The sequence below is a fragment of the Daucus carota genome, chromosome 7 (genome assembly GCF_001625215.2).
Source record: "Daucus carota subsp. sativus chromosome 7, DH1 v3.0, whole genome shotgun sequence".
NCBI lineage: Eukaryota > Viridiplantae > Streptophyta > Magnoliopsida > Apiales > Apiaceae > Daucus > Daucus carota.
In genome coordinates, this window is record NC_030387.2 from 35,898,778 (window position 1) to 35,919,404 (window position 20,627).

General features: G+C 32.9%; 1 protein-coding gene across 2 annotated transcripts; it reads right to left on the reverse strand.

The window, feature by feature from the left end:
• Positions 1-15,116: 15,116 nt before the first annotated feature.
• On the reverse strand, positions 15,117-18,451 carry LOC108196752 (floral homeotic protein APETALA 2). Of its 2 annotated transcripts, none has more exons than XM_017364180.2 (10): positions 17,609-18,451; positions 17,412-17,437; positions 17,173-17,203; positions 16,991-17,078; positions 16,629-16,774; positions 16,442-16,486; positions 16,224-16,315; positions 15,960-16,117; positions 15,654-15,872; positions 15,117-15,517 (listed from the first exon to the last, which is right to left on the reverse strand). In XM_017364180.2, the coding sequence occupies exons 1-10, from the start codon at positions 18,142-18,144 to the stop codon at positions 15,299-15,301; spliced, it is 1,560 nt and encodes a 519-aa protein (XP_017219669.1). In that variant the 5' UTR covers positions 18,145-18,451; the 3' UTR covers positions 15,117-15,298. The 2 variants fall into 2 exon arrangements, with proteins under 2 accessions (XP_017219669.1, XP_017219670.1); XM_017364181.2 differs by having other exon boundaries at positions 15,699-15,872; positions 17,609-18,369.
• Between the last annotated feature and the right edge of the window lie 2,176 nt (positions 18,452-20,627).

The following is a 20,627-nucleotide window of genomic DNA, read 5'->3' on the forward strand; positions in this document are numbered from 1 at the left end:
TCTTAATTGTCACCATCTTCCAACTTATTCCAGAGGAAAAGGAGGCTGTCTTGTTAATTTCCCAATTAAAAAGTAAATAAGTACGTGAATACATTGTAATCCTTTCATGTTGGCTTTGTAAATCCAAAGAAAAGGACATAACGTGCATGGCCATCCGGTCTTGTTAATTGAAATGAAAATGGAAGGTATTAATTAGGTATATAATTGGTACATGCAGGTGACTTCATATTATTGTTTAAGAGTTTAAATAAAAAGTATAAACATCATAGCACGATTGGATAGCCCAAGTGGTGGGTTTATCCTCTGTTGTCCCGGGAGACCGGGTTCGACTCTGGCTCACCCGAAAAGTATTAGAACAGATATTAAATTTGTAAGGCATATAAGCCTGCATTGTCAAAAAAAAAAAAAAAGTATAAACATCATGATACATGATACACGATTACATTTTGTATCTTTAAAATTTATATACATAATATTTATTTACTTATTACAATTACAGTCATTTTCATAATCAATCAATTTGTACTCAACAAATAAAACTCGAACACCTATGAATCGATCAGAAATAAGTTCAAGATATCCCCAAATTATCATTGTATCAATTTTGTGAAACTAAAGCAAACCACTTTTAAAAGGATCAACTACTTTCTTTGGGTCGAAGATGTATTGGGTGTTTTGGTTGTGCTTTTAATCCCAACTTCTGAATTTATAATTTAGAAATTTTTATTTGTACCGTTTGTTTAAGAAGTGAAGAATCACTTATAAAAAGTTAGGAATGTTAGTTTTTGTTTCACGCCGACTTCTACTTATTTCCCAAAAATTTTAATCACTTATAAATTTTAACTTGCTTTTCACTTTTATTTTACTTATTTACTTTAAGCGAAAAATATTTATTTTAAATTCAGCCAAACAGTCTCGTAAATTTATGGTTTGGTTCTCCATTATCTTTCACTGCAACGGCTCTTAAATCGTTTTTCTTTAACATGTCTACATGTAAAAGAATGTACTATTCTATAGAAAGACTTAAAGTGGATATTACAACCGACTAAGCGTAACACTTAGAGCAAGTCCAACAGTGTCCTAGTTGGAGCCCTAAATATAATATAAAAAATTATGTCCTAGTAGTTTAGGACATATTCTACTAACTTCAACTCCAACAATGTGCCTTATTTTCAATATATGTTTAATATTTTATTATTAAAAGTTCACTTTCATCATTAAAACATAATATAAAATAGAGAGAAAGAGAGTGTTGGTAAGAATTTATTATAAAATATGGGATAGGGCAAGGAGAGAGAGTGCCTCAAAAATAGGGCTTGAATGAGTTGTCCTAGTGATATAGGGCATCACTAGGACATTGTTGGATCAAATTTTTTCATCAAATGCCCTATATTATGACTTAGGACACTAAATAGGGCAGCTGTTGGACTTGCTCTTAACATAAGTAGTTTTCTATGCATAGGCATGTTTTTGTTTATCATAATTTTAACATTCTGAATTGCTTTAGGAGACAGCACAGCAGGGAGTACAATATTCTATTATCACTATCGGATTCCACGTATCTCTTTTTCAGGAATCGATTTTTTTTAATCCCTCTGTCCCTCTCATTTGTTTACAGTTACCATTTTGGGATGTCCCTCTCATTTCTTTACATTACCATAAATAGTAAGTTTTTCTCATCATTACCCCCACTATCTTCCCCACTATCTCATATTTAACAATAAAAACTACTATTACACACACTACTTTCCTCCACTATCTCAAATCTATTATTAAATATTGATAGGTCCCACCACTTTACCCACTTTTCATCTAATTTTACTCATTCTTCATAAATTGTCTTGGTCTCCGTGTCCCCCTCAATTGTAAACAATTGAGGGGGACGGAGGGAGTATATAAATATAAAAGTACTGAGTTGTCCTGAAACCGTCTTTGTTATGAGTTACGACAAATTCATTCTGAAAAGTTATTATATTATATATTTATTATATATTGTGCGCAGCTGGAGTGACAAAATTTCGAAGATTTAGAATACGTAAATCATGAAAGACTAGCGTTGCTGAAATTCATCACAAAAAATATAATCCACTCATTATTTTACTAGTACTAGCCTTTAATTCGAGCGAAGCACGGACGATTATATAATTCGTAATTTATTTTTTATAATTTGAATTGTAACATCATTTTATTTATATTTTAATATTAATGGATTGACAAAGGCTCGAAAGGTATATGCGTTTTGAATCGGTTTAAGACTTGCATTTATTATGAGATAGATTTTTAGTGTTATAGTTTATTTTAAACTTGTACTTATGAGAGATCAATTTTTAGTCTTATAAATTTTTAAGACTTGTGCCTATTAAGAGATAGATTTCTAGTGTGATTCTTTTTGTTTTTAGCAAGATAATAATATTCGAACGACTAAAAAAACATGACCAAACCAAAAAGTATGAACAAAATTTAGGACTACAAATTATACCCATGTTGGCTTATTATAATATAATAAGTATAGATTTTACCCGTGTTGTGTACCGGCCGATTAACTTTTTCTAAAACTAAATTTGATAGTATAAAATTTCAAATATAAATAATCTAGACATCATTTATAATTTACCCCTGCTATATTAAATGAAATATATAATAAATCATATTTTCTACAATAAAATATTAGATATAGCATTTTTATATATTACTTATGTAAGAACAGTTGTCGGGTCCTTGATGAGGCTTAGTGGTCAAGAGATAGATTGAGTGGGTTTATTGGTGATGACATCTGGACGGTGGATGATGACATTCGTGAGGTTTAATGGCCCAGAGATAGATTGAGTGGGGTTATGGGTGATACCATTTAGATGGTGGATGATGACATTCGAGGTGATGCCATATAAATCTAGTTGGTTCGCATTTGATCACACACCCTCTCTATATATATTATAATATATTTTTTATAGGGTAATTCCCCCGTTTACTCAATGGATTTCCATTTCACGTGAGGGTCGGGGCAAAATAAATAATATTGAATTTGCATATAGTTAAGATTTGGAGTGTTTGTAAACATTTTATAAAAAAAATAGAGAAAGAATGTATATGATTGGTTTAAAATTAAAATTTAAAAGAGTAAATACGATTGCCCTAAAATTTAGTTATTGTCTTAAATATGAAATTTAATTATACAAAAATTTAATGTGTCTGGTCTAAAATTTAAGTATCATTTCTATTTAGTTAAGAATAAATTAAAATTCATTGACTAATTAATTATGTGGATTGGTTAACTCCTTAAGAGTTATAAAAGAAGAAAGCTAAAGAATATGTATGATTGATTTATTTTTTTTTTTTGAAAAAATGTATGATTGATTTAAAATTTAGTTCGTGATATATGATCAGTTAGTGCTTGTTTGGTTGACATCTAGATATGTGGGGAGTAGAAGTTGCTAGGAAGTAGTATTTGATGAAACTGTTTGGTTGACATTAATTGGGGAAGTGTAAGTTCCTTGGAATTTTAATGGGCTTTTTTTATTAATAATCACGTTTTCAATCTTATTTCCAAAAATACTACCTTATCCAATCTTATTTTCAAAAATACTACCTTCTCTAAAATATTTTCAAAAATACCGTGGTTGCAAAAATACTACCTTATCCAATCTTATTTCCAATCTTATATATATATATATATATATATATATATATATATATATATATAAGAAAGTTATTTGGAGTCCTATAATTTGTTGGAGTCCTGGAGTCCCAATCCAGGCCCTCCATTTTAGTTTAGATCCAACGGTTGATGGCCTATTTGATTTATTTTTTAATTTTTTTTTTGTTTTTTATTCTACACAAACAGTCGCGCTTTTTTGAGGAGGCTGTGCGTGTTGCGTGATTCTAGCAGCAGTTACAACTGCTAGAGAGTTTCCAGGTGTATGGGAAGAAAAAATAGAGGGTTGTCGTTGTTTCTTTTTTCATCTTTCCTTTTCATCTTTTCGTTGTTTGATGCTTAGCAGATAATATCCATAACTCAAATAGCACGTTGTTTTCTTCTGCATAACAGGCCTCTAATGTCCAACCAGAATGGATATGCTTCAGGTACATTGGAAATCTTTCGCTCGATATTTTCACTTCAATTTATTTTGTGCAGGACTTGTTGAAGTTTCTGGATTTTGCTCACTTCGTAATGTTATGCTAGAGTTGTAGGTTTTTGTAAAATACTAGATTATTAGTTGGTCCTTCATTTTTTGTATGTTTCTTTGTTCTGCACATGTCTTTAATGTACAATCAGAATGGAGATTCATGTTAGTTCTGCAGGATTTTTTCTTATTTCGATTTCATTGAAATAGTTTTGTAAGATATTCATACATCAAATATTTGTTTACAGGACTTTGTGCAAGGTTTCAATATTTGACTCCCTTCGTAATGTCACGCAAGAGTATTAATTTTATGTAAAATGTTAGATTATATATTTTTTGTTCTGCACATGTGCTCATGTGTTTTAGTTGAATATGTGTCATGCATTCTTGAATCTGTTTGTTACGTGGTTTACTATTATTTTTTATTGTGTTGGGTAGTATGTAATTTTGAATTGATTTTATATATAGGTATTTAAGATGTCCCCCATGTTGAGAGTTCAAATTTCGAACATTCATACAGAGATTCTACTCTGGCATATTTCAGATTGCAAGGAGTACCTTATTTCTCTGAATTCCGTATGGTCAACAGGTCGAGTTAGGTAGATATGCATTGTTCTGTTCCTGATTGTAATTAGAAAAACCCGGCCCGAGTTACTTTGTGGCATGAGGATTGAAGCTAAGATAGTTTAACTTGTATTTACCTATCATGTATAGGCTTGTATAGTTCGATAATTTCTCATAAAGAATTTCTCAGATGTTGATGTTACCTATGCTTATTGTCTAAATCTCTTTAACGGAGCCAAGTGCTTGTCTTTCACACCTAGATGCAGTTTGTTTACAACTTCACATGCAATTACGTTTTAGCTTTTTCCGAATTGGAGTTCTCAGGGCAAACAAACAGCCTTTTACTTTGAGGTAAAATTTTGCAGGAAACTATCCATGGCATATGAACATCCAATAAAATGAGGCTGGATCTAAGTCTGACAAAGTTCAATTCCACTTGATTTCTACTCAACCACCTCAAACAAGACTTAATAGTGTGAAAAATAAATATTTCAGTGAGGCAACATAACCTACTTGGTACTGCATTAAAAATAAATATTGTACCAAGTACCAACTAGGCGCACAAAAACTCAGGGAAATAAATTCTGCATTGGATCAATCTAATCAGTCGTATTCCAAGTGATTGCTCCTGTCAATTTTTTTTTATAGCCACACTAGTTATGTGGAACACAATCATTCTATACCAGGGACATTTGCTACAATATCTATTTCATTCCTAGCAAAGACATCAGACGACAATCTACTAAATATTTACACAACTACTAGACTTTACAGAAATATTAAATTAGATTATCATTGAGATAAACTCATTTTTCATATTTCAAACGCAATAGAAAAATTCCAGTAATGGCAAAACAACGTTTTCACGTCCACATGTTTCCCGTGAAGATGTAAAGAAAACACAGTTACAAAATATCCACTATAATCTACAAACTAAGTCATTTCCCTTGTTTGCAAATATATTCGGTGCCTACAATATACTATAGTGGCACATTAATCACTATCCAACTTTTTTCCCCTCGACCAAGTATGTAGGCCCTCTTATCACCATTTCCTTTTTGGTTGTTCAATTTATGCGGTATGTTGTTCTGCACTATCTCCGCGTTGACGACCTTATCCCACGATCTTCTGGATTTTGATTTGGGGGCATAAGTTACAGACGTCAATTGACTCTTGGTCTGCGAGGCTGACTAACCACCACAACATCCCGTCTACCACTCTCTCCCTGCAAGTTATAGACAACCAAAGCAACTAAAGAACTATGTCTTCCACTCTATAAAGAAATAGTTTGTTATTGTGCATAAAAGATCAATCAAAAAGATATTGCGTACTGCAATAGAACGTACCACTTTTCCCACATGATTCTCCTTAATTTTCGACTTGCCCCTTATTCCATCCCGCGCTTTTTCAAGGGAGACATATAGCCTCTTGCACTAGTCTCATGTAGTTCTGCAGCTTTCTTCCCAGAGCTGCCAAAATGCTCTCCAGGAGTCATAAATTCATCATCCTCTTCGAGAGACTCCCTCCTCGACAACTCATCTGCGTCCATCCTTTCACTACGGATATCCAATCTAGGCCATGGTGCCGACAACTTACCTGCATTATCAGCAATCACTTTTCCACGTACCTTTTTCCTAAGCAATGTACCACCTCGAATAACTTTCACAGACTCACAAGTACACCCCTCATCGTCAATAGTTATAAAAATACCAAATACCCAATCACCCAAAACTAACAGGACATGTAGAATCAACAAAAATACCAAATACCCAATTTATAAAAACACGCCCTGCATATTATCCACAAAAAGAAAAATGCAAAATCTCAAAATCCAAAATTAATAAACAATGTTTGCGATGTCCTTCAACCAAAGATCAAATGGACTACAATGACAAATATGATTGCTTTTCAAAGACTAGAGTAGCAGACATGACCAATTAACACCCCAAAAAATTGCAGGATAACCCATAGCACACGACCGCCGAGGGTCGCAAATTCCAGTCAACAATAACTCACTCAAGCGATATGTGATTAATATTAAGGAACTAATTGAAAATTCGTGGCCATACCAGAACTCATCTCGAAATTACTGTTACAGCGTCTAGCACAGCCCTTGTTCCCTTCCAATCAATTGAGTTTCAAAGTTCCGCACGACGGATTTGTTGCGAGAGAAATCTGCTCTTATTGTAACGGCATTTGATTGTGCTTGAGAGTGGGATGCGGGATATGCTCTCCAACAACGTATACGCACACAATTACTCAATATACGTGCGGGATTTTCATTTTAAATGTAATTAAAAAGATCAACTATTTTTGGCATTATTAAATCTGAGCCGTAGGATTGATTTAGATCCAATGGTAGTGCATAGGGACTCCAATTCCTCAATATTAATAGTATCCCATAGATCTCAACTATATATATATATATATATATGAGTTAAGTTCCATGTAGTCCACATATTTACTGTAGTACCATAGACCACGTATGTTTTGTAACTATAGAATGACATAAAAACATTGCAAAATGTATGAAACTTGTTATTTTGTGAAATATATTCTATAAATATCACTATTTCATGAAAAATATTGAAAATCATTTATGTTCGACAAGTAGAAACACATATGTTCTGTAATATGTAAATATGTTCTGCAAACTTAACATGTTTTGCAAAGTAATGTGTTTTTCACTATTTAACTTGTAGAATGTTTAGGATTGTCAAAATTTTTAACAAAATAATGATGTTTATAGAACATGATTTGCAAAACAACACATTTTACAATGTTTTTATGTCATTCTATAGTTGCAGAACATACGTGGTCTACGGTACTACGGTAAATATGTGGACTACATGGAACTTTGTTCATATATATATATATATATATATATATATATATATATATATATATATATATATATATATATATATCGATTCCAAATATGAGGTCGAAAATGACATTTGAAAACTGGAACTTGAAATCAGGAATTCAGTTGCATATATGGTTGCATATGGGTTGTATTCAGTTGATTCTATTGTAATCTAATGGCCCCGCCAGGGGCACCCATACATCAGTTGCAACTTACAGTTTTCCGTTGCATATGAGGTTGCACGCAACCTCATATGCAACCTCATATGTGCAACCTCATATGCAACCTCATATGCAACTAAATGCAACTGAAAACTGTAAGTTCCAACTGAAGTATGGGTGCCCCTGGCGGGGCCATTAGATTGCAATAGAACAACTGAATGCAACCTCATATGCAACTAAATGCAACCTCATATGCAACTAAATGCAACTGAAAACTGTAAGTTCCAACTGAAGTATGGGTGCCCCTGGCGGGGCCATTAGATTGCAATAGAATCAACTGAATGCAACCTCATATGCAACTAAATGCAACTGAAAACTGTAAGTTGCAACGGATGTATGGTGTGCCTCTGGCGGGGCCATTAGATTGCAATAGAATCAACTGAATGCAACCATATGCAACTGAATACAACCATATGCAACCATATATGCAACTACAAATCCTGATTTCAAGTTTCAGTTTTCAAATGTCATTTTCGACCTCATCTTTGGAGTCGATATATATATATATATATATATATATATATATATATATATATATATATATATATATATATATATATATATATGGAGGCCAAATATGAGGTCGAAAATGACATTTGAAAACTGGAACTCGAAATCAGGAATTCAGTTGCATATATGGTTGCATATGCAACCACCGTATTTTTGGAAAATATTTTCAAAAAGGTAGTATTTTTGAAAATATTTTAGAGATTTGAAAATAAGATTGGATAAGGTAGTATTTTTGAAAATAAGATTGAAAAAACAATATACAAGATAATTCCCCAATTTTAAATGCCTACAAAACATAGGAAGTTATTGACCTAGACCCCCTTGATAACTTGCACTTCCTGTAGGAAGTTAAAACCTATCTATCAACCAAACACAAATTTTAACTTCCCATTTATTATAATTTCCATAGTAATTTCAAATTACATAGGATTTAACTTCCTATTGGTAACCAAACATGCACTTAGTTGCGATTCAATATGATTGGTCTAAAATTAGGTATCATTTTTATTTCCTGAAAAATAAATTAAAATTACTCTAAAAGTTAACCGTAATACTCCCTCTGTTTTTTTTTTATATGACGCTTTGACTTTTGGCACACACTTTTAAGTGCTTTGACTGGGTAGTTAAAAATATTATTTTTTGAATTTTCTTTTTCTGAATAATAATATATAATCAAAATTTTTATTCAGAAAAAGAAAATTTAAAAAATAATATTTTTAACTACCCGGTCAAAGCACTTAAAAATGTGTGCCAAAAGTCAAAGCGTCATATAAAAAAAAACAGAGGGAGTAACTAATTAGTGAAATCTAATCCAAAACTCGTTGATTGATTAAGAGAATGATGTAATAAATTCATATTATGAAAAAGGATATCTTCCTTTTTCCTGCCTTATTTTCTTTTCTATCTTACTCATTCTTTATATCCTCCCTTCTGCCTCGTTTTTATTTTACTCGCCCCATCAAGTCCCAGTAAAGGTGACATTATTGTTTTCCAATCGGACTGGTCTGTATCTATGTATTCATAACAGACGTTCTTCTTGCGTTCCATACCCAGCACCGAGCCCACGACCACTCTCATTTATGGGGCCTTTTCTTGTTTGGGCCTTTTACCTGGGCTAGTTAAGCCACATAAGAATTTGGTGGTTCACAAGCAGAGGGCCCATACTTTTGTCAGTAAAGAAATGATTCCATGCTAATTAAAAAACAATTTCCAAGATAGATGCGACCTTCTAGCATTTTCAAGATAGTTTACGAATTTTTCACTAGCCCTCGCAAGACAAGCTTGCTCCCTGCTGCCTAACTGATAATATATCCTTGCTTTCATGTCTAATATTGTTAACATACAATATTGTTAACATACAATATAATTTTTTCCTACTATTGTTAAAATATAATATAATTTTTTCGGACTAACCACTAGGTCTTATTAACTAGTATAAGACATTCATTTATAATACAAAAAATTTATACAAATTAATTATATCGTAAAAATTTCAAATTATTATCATATTTAAATATGAAATATTTGTCGCCAAATTATTTTGATTATTCAAATATATCATGTGAACTAATCCACAAATTTATATAAAATCTAAATTTCAGTAATTTTTTTTATTAACATTCATATTATTATTGACAATTAATTAATTTCAGTATCTCCAGAACATTACCTCTGAATATTGTTTCTTTTGCTTTCCAAAAATAAAAATAAAAATACACAAATAGCGACTGTGACCAGCAATGAGCTACCGTCCCGTCCTGTCCTCATTTAACGGCCATTCATACCTGTAAATGTGTAATGTCTGCGAATTCAGCTTGACAGCAGTACCAAACAGCCGTACGGGTAAATACGGTATAGAGGGGTAAAAATTACTCCCTCCGTCCCAATGAATTGTATACAGTTTCCTTTTTGGGACGTCCCACCAATTGTATACATACCAAAAGTAGTAACTTTTATAATATAAAATAACATTACACCAACTACTTTCTTCCACTATCTCCATTCTATAATAATATAAACACTATTACACCCACTACTTTCCTCCACTATCTCCATTCTATAATAATATAAACACTATTACACCCACTACTTTCCTCCACTATCTCAAATCTATTATTAAATATAAATGGGTCCCACCACTATACTCACTTTTCATCTAACTTTACTCATTTTTTACACTTTTTCTTGGTCTCCGTGTCCCAGCCATTTGTATATAAATGACTGGGACGGAGGGAGTAGAAGTTTTCACAACAATAAACTAACTTATAACTTTGGAACACAATTGTGGCATAATATTTTCCACACTGGCTCATCCTTTTTTGTCCTTACAAACAAGTAATACTTATTCCATGCAAAAAATACTTGTCACATTGCTGATTCGTTTTTTTCCTGATTTTTAACGTTTTCGATTCACAAGTTAAACCATTCAGTGGTGCATGCATGATTGCTGAAGACAACAGCAATAGTACAAGAAAACTACCATTCAGAGCAACCCAATGCAAGGACCTGTATCAATATAGCTATATATACATGCATACAACTATGGCATAAATATCAGATGGGCTATCATGTGTTGTTACTCCGGTTGAAATTTAAATTTTGGGAGATTTTCTGTTAAAACCAGACTTTAAATAAAATAATAATAATAATCAGAAGGACTTGATTTTAGTATAAGTTTATCTAGTCCCGACTTATTTGAAAGCTTGATGAAACATCATAGTGCGTATATAAGCATGGAGAAGTAATATATATCTATCTCAAAAACTCAATTTTAGTATAAATATACATGTAAAGAAATACACATTGATCCTTTCATCTCATTCAGTTAATTATGTTTAATGGAGATTTTGTTACATATTTTAGGACTCATATGAAATATAATTTCATATTTTTTTCAAAAAAAAATAATTTTCTTATTAAATTTTGAAATATTTTTTTCAGAAATTTTTACTTAAAAAATTATTAAAATTATATGAGACTTAAAATATAAACCTAATTTTTTATTAGAAATATAAATAATTGGATGAGACAGACCTGCGATAAAAAAAAAAGCAGGAAAATAGTACAGTTGGGGTGAATGAATGATGATAGCAACACAAGGGGAAAAGCTGGAAAAGAGATGAAGTGATGAGTACGTCCCCTTTGGCAGTCACGTTCGTACTCATAGTCGCTGGAAAAATAATTGCCCACAGTGAAAACATAAATATATTTAAAACTGTAATGTACAGAAACAAACAGTTTACAACCATTCAAAGCTTGCCATATCTGGTGAGTTGGTTCATTACCATTTAACTTTAGTACTGCAACAAAAAAGTAATCTCAACTACTACAAGCTACATTTCCTTGTGACGCCGTGTCTTTTGTTTTTATGCTTTTGACTCAACTCAAAATTGCATGTCACCGTTTGATTTATAGGGGCCGTTTGGCTAAGCTCAAAAGAAGTGACTTCTTGCTTAAAATAAAAAAGTGGAGTAGAAGTGAGAAGTAGAAGTAAAACTTTTAAATTGTTAAGTGTTTGGTTACTTGAACTTATAAGTTTTTTAAGTGTTTGGATGATATAAATTATAAGTTTATATAGTGTTTCGTACATTATAATATTATTTTTAAAATAATTTAAACTAATAATAAATAAACTTGCTAAGAAATTTAAATACAAAATACACTAAACATGGATAATTTAAATAGAAGGATGGCCTTCCTGTAAATTAAATATAACTTACAGCCAAAATAAGATGAAACTGAGCTTTATGATCTAAAAGGAAGTAGAAGCAAAGAAAAGAAGCTCCAACTCCTAACTTCTGAATTATCACTTCTGAAGCTCCAAAAAAGCGGCTGGCTTTTTTTCCCAAACGCTGACCCGACTTCTATTTTGGACTTCTACTTCTTTTAAGCTCTTACTTCTCAATCCCAAACAGCCACATAATCATTCCTTTTACAAGCACGATTTTGTAGATATCGGAGATGGGTCTGTGAGTTTGGCAGTGTTTCTTAGATCCTGTGCAAAAGATAAATGATCTCAGCTGCCTCTTTCTTGGTGCCGTGTGTGTATCATTGAATGAATGTAGTCACTTCGCTGATTTTATAGTTTGGAGCTGTTTTTTAGGATTCACGAATGTGGTAATGTTGCTGTGCCCACATGACATCACACTTTCACCGATACTTTGCCGATTACTTTGCATGTACTTGCGAGAGTATAGTATCATTTCATATTTACATGTAAATTGAGGGAGAAAAAACTCATAAGAAATGGATAAAAATAATTATGGAGAGTTGTTAAGTTAAAACTATATATTTATATATAATAATGAAGTGCCTCCAGCAACTCTTGGATTTGCTTTAAGTTGTAATCGTGAAGTCAAGCACTCTCTCTCATCCCTCAAATTTTTTTATAATAGAGATAAAATATCAGCACGTATTGTAATGATTACATGAAGTATAATTCCATAAGTTATTTTGAATTATTTTTTTAAGAATAAAAATTTAATATTTAAATTTTTATATAAATAAGAAAATTTGAAAGTAGATTATAAGATTAAATTTTACATATCTTAAGTCACGTATCATACAGTGAGGAAAAAATATTTTGAAAAAATAAGAGAGACGGAGGACACTTATGCCCACTATCAACTTAGTCCAACATCAATATAATCAAGCACATTCAGAAAACAGAATAAAGAATTCTGATTAAATGGGTGGAGTTCTCATCTTTTCCGATTCCTAACATGAATGAAAATAAATTTTTTTATTGTGATTCACTTGTCAAGTCCATCCTAACTCAAATTTCTGATTCCGTCCCGGACAACACATGTACACGTTTTCTGCACCTCAGAGATATTATTAAAGATATAAACACCAGAAGTTCTCGGTGATATCTTTAGTCTACAGCTAAAGAAATAAAGAATCGAAGGAGTAATTATCAAGAGCAGGTTGTTGGTAGTTGAAAGAATATGGTAGGTTGAAGATAAACATGTGCACAAATAGAAAAATGTGTAAACATAATTTTGAATGCACAGGCTATAAATTACAATGGCCCCAATCGGATCAAATAATTAATCTAGTTCAGTTCGAATACAATTATACGACTGGTCCATATTTATTCAGTTAGGAAGTCAAGCTGTCTGTTTGAGATTGTAGGGAGCTGGTCAAGTCCCTCTCGCTCCGATGCTTTTAATAAGTCATAAAAACTGCACCACAGTTTTTCCAAGGACATCCGCGATGGTGACCTTTCACCACAATTCCCTCGTATATTACCTCCCTCGGCGTTTTTTACATGTATCGTAAATTTTACTACTATCGATCATGTTTACTTCCTTTCTGTTTAAACATGTATCGATTAAGTTTCAATTCAAAATTTTGGAATCCGGACTTACTTTGACATTTAGACATATTCGGGGCTCATATGTTGCTGTATTTCCGCAAAGATTTGTCCTATATTATGCTCACTCGGTGAAAAGAAAATGATATTATGCTCTCTTTTTTTTCTCCATTCTCATTAAATTTATTAAAATCAAGATTTACTGATTGGGATAATTATCAGAGTTCACTCAGTGATAAGTAAATGATAAGGAAATGATATGTCATTTTGAAATTCTGAAATTGATTAAAAAAATTATCTATCATTTCGAGATTTTAGTATTGAATTTTGGAATTGAATCAAATTTGAACCCCAATGTACCTGAGTTTGAACTCTTGAAGGTAATTAGGCATCTTTGATAAAACTCTAGGTTGAATTTCTCGTTCCAGAACTTATTTGAAACAGCAATTCTCGAAACAAACGCTCCAGTACAGATCGATTTATGATTACTTTGGATCCTCGGTGAAGTTAAAGCCAAGGCTGTGTACTCACCACAGACTATAATGAGACTAGACTGATGCCGAAATATGAGTCCCATCACAGCTCAATGGACGCTAACAGGGTTTCATATTTTACCATAACAAGACGCATTTCTGAATAGCTCAGCATCTCACGGAAAAGGACCGACCAAGCAATTGGCCAGCGGCTCTCCAGCTTTTATATGCTTAACCATTCTGCTTAATCTACCCCTCCAATTTTTTAATGTAATTTAATCGGTGGAGCAGAAAGGGTTGTACATGCACAGTGTTAACGAGAAAGGAGGAAGGTACACTGTAATGCAACAAGCTGCAAGCCATTGTGTACAAACTGGAAAGTGTAGTGTGTTATAAAACTATACTGGTTTACTATATGTGTCGACCAGGGAATCTTTTGTGGATTGTGGTTATAGAAGTTCAAACAAATGGAGACAAGAGGAGATGAGCTTTAAACAGCTTAAACACAAACGTATTTAGTCCTTGCAATTTTAGGAAATGCATGATTTTCCACCACAACATAGTAAGTGGTTACAGTGTGCTTCATACAGTTTATCTTTTTCGTAGTGCTCATGTCTTATGTGAACTATACAATGACTTGTTCGAACAGTTTCTGGACAGGTGACATGCATGAAAACCGCTCGTTTGACTTATCTTATTTTTTTAAAATAAAGTATTTATTGTCAGAAAAAATATATATTTATTTTTCAGAAATAATTCACTTATTTTCTGAAAAAATGTATAATGTAATAATTTTTTTAGAAATAAGTGACTTATTTCCACGTATTAAATACTTAATACTCAAAATATTTTTTCCGCAAATAAGTCCTTTCATGAAGCAACAAGGGAGACACACATGCCCAAGTCTTTGAGAATTTGGAATAACTCAATTAATTTCATGTTCACAGTTTCATTCTTGGATGTTTGTGGATCTTAGTAGCATGGAATCAGAATTCATTTCACCCAACGCTTCGAGTTCAGATATGGGTTTGCATGTGTACATATATCTACATAATTCTAATGGAGTAACATTTGTTAGTTTGATAAATGTCCTAGCACCCAGTTTAGGACTCCAAGAGCAGTGTGAACCTCTACAGATCTGATGTTTATAAGCTTAGAAATAACATGGTAGACTGATAATCATACCGATCAAAGAGATCATACTAATTCAAAAGCAACTACTTTCTTGGTCACGAAGGTCTCATTACAGTTTGAAACCCGTTTTTCTGCAGCCAATTCTTCGGTCTTTCCATAACTTGTGGGAATCCTGATGATGCTGCAGCTGCGGCCATGACTTGAGGAGAACTTGTTCGCCATTGATGATGACCATGGTTCAAGTTATACATATATGATTCTCCTCTTTCATTCCCTCCATTCCGGCCTCCATTGCTGCTGCTTGTTAACTGATTCTGTACCACCAAAACATTGATTTTAATGTAATTTCGTAGATTGAATTTAATTCCAAATTAAAAAAAAAAAGGTACTGAGTAGAGATAATTTTAATTAGTAAAATTTTGATTTATCATCTTTTCTGTAGACACCTACTTGATAATTTGGTGTGTCAAGGTGAGGGGGAAACATTTGAAGCACCTGTGGCTCGCTAGCTTTCATAAATTGTTCATATCTATGCATTTCACTAGGTCTGAATGAGCTCGAAGACTGAAGGTTTGTGTTGCTTGAAAGCTGCAATGTTTCCATCTGATTCAATCCATCTCTTCTGCCAGAATCAAACTTGTTGCGAATGAATTCTTGCTGCATACTGGGCTGTTAATCGTTCAAAGTGAGATCTGTATCATAGCATGTCCAAGTGCAACTTATATTTAAATTGATTTCAATCGAGTTCATGAGTACCTTAGGCCTAATTTCCCGATCCTTCCATTCAAACTGCGTTGAGGAAGTATGTTGATTAGTTGCTCTTCCATCGCCAATTCCATGTTCTCTTTGCTTCGAAGCTGAACCACCTAAACTCAAATCAAGATTGTGGTCCGCTGGTTGGCTACTCGATGATTCTAAACAGCACAAATGAACATTGATTCGGTATGATTTAATTAAATTAATATCCCTGTATATACTAATAATTATGTATTTTTTCTAGAATAAAACATCCAGCATTACCCGTAGGATTAAGCTCATTCTGGTAAATACTAGGATCAAAGTTAGTAACAGCTTCCTTCCCATTGCACTTGATTGCAGCTTTGTCATAAGCCCTATATATATTTAAAGCCAAAAAATAATATACTCAAAACTTCTGAACAGTAAATTACCAAATAACCGTTTCACAACGACGCAGTTAAAAAAAGGGGTTAACATCATGCCGCAGTGTATTAGCTCACCTGGCTGCTTCAATTTCATTATCAAAGAGTCCCAAATATACATACCTATAAGATACCGGAAAAAAAAGTCTCAGTCCACGAAAGACAAACCCGAAACAGAACTCAGAACTCCAGAAAACGGTACCAAATTCTTAAATACTATTGGAAGGATCACAGAACAAGTTCTTAAAAATGCTTGGGATCTTACTTTTTGCCCAAGAACTGACCCATTCTAGCCTCCCATCTACCACATTTATGCAAGGTTACTCCCCTGTACTTAGAGCTTCCTCTAGGGAACCCAGTACTTTGTCTCCGAAGTACATGCACAAATTCTTCTTTGGTTAAATTGCACATCTGTTACAATTCCATTCAACACTATTCAGCATAAAAATAAACATCTTTTTTATGTCTCCACTAAAAAAATGCACACTTGCTTAGAAGAATCAGAATCAGTAAAGAAACAAACATAAAAACATACAGATAAGATTTCAGTACTGTTAAAGATAAGGTGCCAATAAAGTAGTTGGTGTACATGTATGTGTGTGCTGACACACACCAAACCAAACCAACCTGTTTCAAGTCATCTTCATAATCTCCCAGACTAAAGTTTATGTCAGCTTCCACTCCCCTAAACTTGATTGCCGCTCTATCATATGCACTATAAGATTATATATATATTTGTATTGTCAAAAACTCGAAATATTTTTAATGAAACAAAGATCGAATTGAAAAAAGATTTCGGTTATGCTAACCGTGCAGCCGCATGTGCCGTGTCGAATCCACCTATCCACAAATAACCAACGCCATAGTATTTATCAAAATTGAGGGTTTGAATTTAGGGGCACAATAAAAGTAAGGAATAAACTTTTTTTTCATCCGTGATTAAAAACATAAAACAGACAGCATCTTTTCTTTTCTTTGTTCTTGTAACAATCCAATTCTGGCCAAAACAAAGAATCAAGGAAATGATCGGAAAAAGAGGAAAACGTACCTAGATAAACTTGTTTACCACAATCCCTGTATCATCACAACGAGAAAAACATATTAACAACTCTGGAACACGAACAGAACATATAGGAGATCTTTAAGTTGCATGAATGTTTGTGTGTGAGAGAGAGCGGGAGAGAGGGAGAGAGAGGGAGAGAGAGAGAGAGAGAGGGAGGGAGGGGGGGGGGGAGAGAGACCAACCATATATGTGACTCCCAACGACCGGTTCGTCGGTAAAAAGTAACACCACGATACTGGGAGCTTCTTGACCTGGGCCCACGGCGACTCTTCTTCAACGGATGCGTAAAGTCGGCGGCCTTTTCGCCGCTGCCGACAGGTTCCGAGTGACAGAACTTAACTCCCACCCAGTGGGCCCGAGGAAAACCAGCAGCAGTATTTGCACCACCACCACCCTCCACACTTTCCGACGATTCATTCACCGGGAAAAACTGCCGTGTCACCACCGCCGGCTCATCAGTCACCGAAAACCCGAAAATTCTGCTGCTTCTTTTCTTCCCCACACCATCATCGTCCTCATCATCAGATCCATCTTCGATGAGCACAGCAGATGAGCTGGAGTTGGATATGGATCCGACCCGTTTACCCTTGTAGTCCACAACCAAACCATTTCCATGATTCATCGGCGTTGAACACCCTTCTTCTTGGTCTTCTGACTTATCATCATCATCATCGTCACCGTCCATTCTCCGACTAGGCGAGTCATTTAAATTCCACATAATATTCAAAATCTCTTACACTATCACTTAAACAACATTTCTTGAAACATAACCAAAGTTGTCTCACTCTAGTGCATCTATATTTTAATACTCCAAGTTAGAGGAATGATATACTTAGAAAATAGAGGAAAAGATAAATGAACAACAAAAGAAAAAAAGAAACCTAGGAGCTTTTGTAATAACTTCGTAGATTAGCTTCTCCTAGGTTTGATGTGTGTAAGCAAGCATATATCTGTGCGTGTATATATATTCACACATATATATGATAAATCTCCACTAGATCGATGTTGCACCTCCCTAACTAAAACTCCCCAATACAGCATAGACGAGGCCCTGTTTTAGGAAAACCACCCAACCCCACCCGTATTTATCAATAAAAAAATCGAGAAAATATAAAAATAAAATAAAATCGTGACGACTATAAATCATGCATTCAGGAAAAATATCTTTTGTGTGTATGTATAGGCTGTATGCTAGGGACAGCGATATAAGATTCAAATTTGGGATGTATTAAATAGAATTTGAAAATTACATATACATGTTTAAAGTTTATAATTATTTTTACTGATTTTATAATTATCAAAAATTACAAAAAAAATTTAGGGATGACACGATCCTAGATCCGATCAGCTGTATGTATAGATGTGCACATATGTGTGTATATGCCTCTTTGTCTGTTATTTTCTATTTTTAACTACTTTACCTTTGGTCAGTGTCTGTGGCCTAGTTTCCTTATGTGTGGACAGCGGGAGTCGATGCATGTTCATTTTTTATAGTTATTTTTTAGGTGGGGTTGGATTTTAAGAAACAATATAAATTAAAGGTAGAGCTAAAAAGTAAAATTAAATAAAATAATAAAAAAACCTAGGAGAGAGAGAAGGAGAGTCTCTTTCTTACACAAGTTTCCCACGTTAACCAAATCGAAAAGCATCTTACTACAAGTGGTAATAGACAGCACCAAGACTAAAACATTTCACTGATTACTCAATTACCTTTATTAGCAATCTTATATCTGCTTTCTTTCATTCATTCAACCACACACGTCACTGTGCTACCTACTGACCCCACCATTGTAATTAGGTAGAAGACAGGAGGGTAGTTTGGGGTTTGGAGGGGGAGTATTATTGGTGGACCCAACGCAGAGGTCACACAAAAGGAAAATGGGGAATAATGGTAAGAAAAAGGAAATTTTTCCAGAAACAGTCCAATCCAAGAGTACGGGACTGGACCCACCATTTCCTCTTTTGTTTTACTTCCCACCAATCAACGTTTATATACAAATTAATATGTTAATATTACACCCAAATTACCCTCCTGTTTCCTATTTATTTACCCACAAATGAAAATGTTCTTTCTGAGATAAAAAATTACCTTAATCTATGTACATAAAATATTTTCTTACGTTAACAGAGATACATTAGTTTATGAAAATATCCTAAACATCAACAGAGAAATAAGTAAGAAATTATTAAGAATTTTTTTTTTCAAATTGGTCCCCCCCACGCTTTTAAATTGGTCAAAGAATGTGGAAAAAAATAATTCAAATAGTTAATTTTAGCTCAAAAATTGTTTTAGAGTAACCATGTCCTCCCATACTTTTTAAAAAACAACTTTTACGATAAACTGTCATAATTTTCTATTAAAATTCATCAAAAATATTAGTATTTTTTTATATATTTTCAAAATATGTACATATAAATAAAACCCATCTAATTTCAATTTCCACAATGACATTTATTTTTATCAGCAATTTTTTTGATAGCGAAACATTTTTTAATGATCTTTAATTGTTCAGTAGAGTAGTCATCATACATTATGTGATGATTTTGAAACGTGTAGTTTGAAACAAAATATTGTAGCGACAAATAACTAATAAAAAGATTTAATCTAAAATTTTGCACTATATAGTCTATATTATACATAATACTCAATTTTAGTATACTTAATCTTAATAACAATTTTGGTTATTATCCTGAAAGAATAACAATTTAATATTTAGATCATTTATCAAAATAGAAATTAGAATGATTCACCTCTTTATTTTCACTAATAAATTAGTTTCACAATTACTCTACTAAATTTTTCTTAAACTTGCCCAAGTCACTAACATATTTTATCAAATTTGTATGAATAACGTGTATTCAAATTTATATACTTTCACTTGATAATAGCCTATATGTATTTTTAATAAATTAATTTTATATAAATTCATCCTGGAATGAAATTTGCAAAATTTCATAATAAGTATGTTGCGAGTATTTGTTTATAAAAAATATCATATTTAATATATATTATGTAATATCAAATTTTATTTATTATAATTATTTTATAATATTTAAGATAATATATGTAAGTTTTTTGTTTTTTGCTTTTTTTTTTTGAAACTGAGAATGAATCTCACAGATGTGAATCGGCAATTAACAGTGATAATTCTTTCATTCAAGAAAGCTTATTATCTAACCGTCGGACATGCAAGATGACCG

Excerpts from the sequence above, each read along its gene's own strand:
- LOC108196752 (XM_017364180.2), bottom strand. The coding sequence starts at position 18,144 with ATGTGGAATTTAAATGACTCGCCTAGTCGGAGAATGGACGGTGACGAT. Across the intron at positions 16,775-16,990 it reads ATGAAGATGACTTGAAACAG|ATGTGCAATTTAACCAAAGA; the intron begins GTTGGTTTGGTT and ends GAATTGTAACAG. Across the intron at positions 16,487-16,628 it reads GGTCAGTTCTTGGGCAAAAA|GTATGTATATTTGGGACTCT; the intron begins GTAAGATCCCAA and ends GGTATCTTATAG.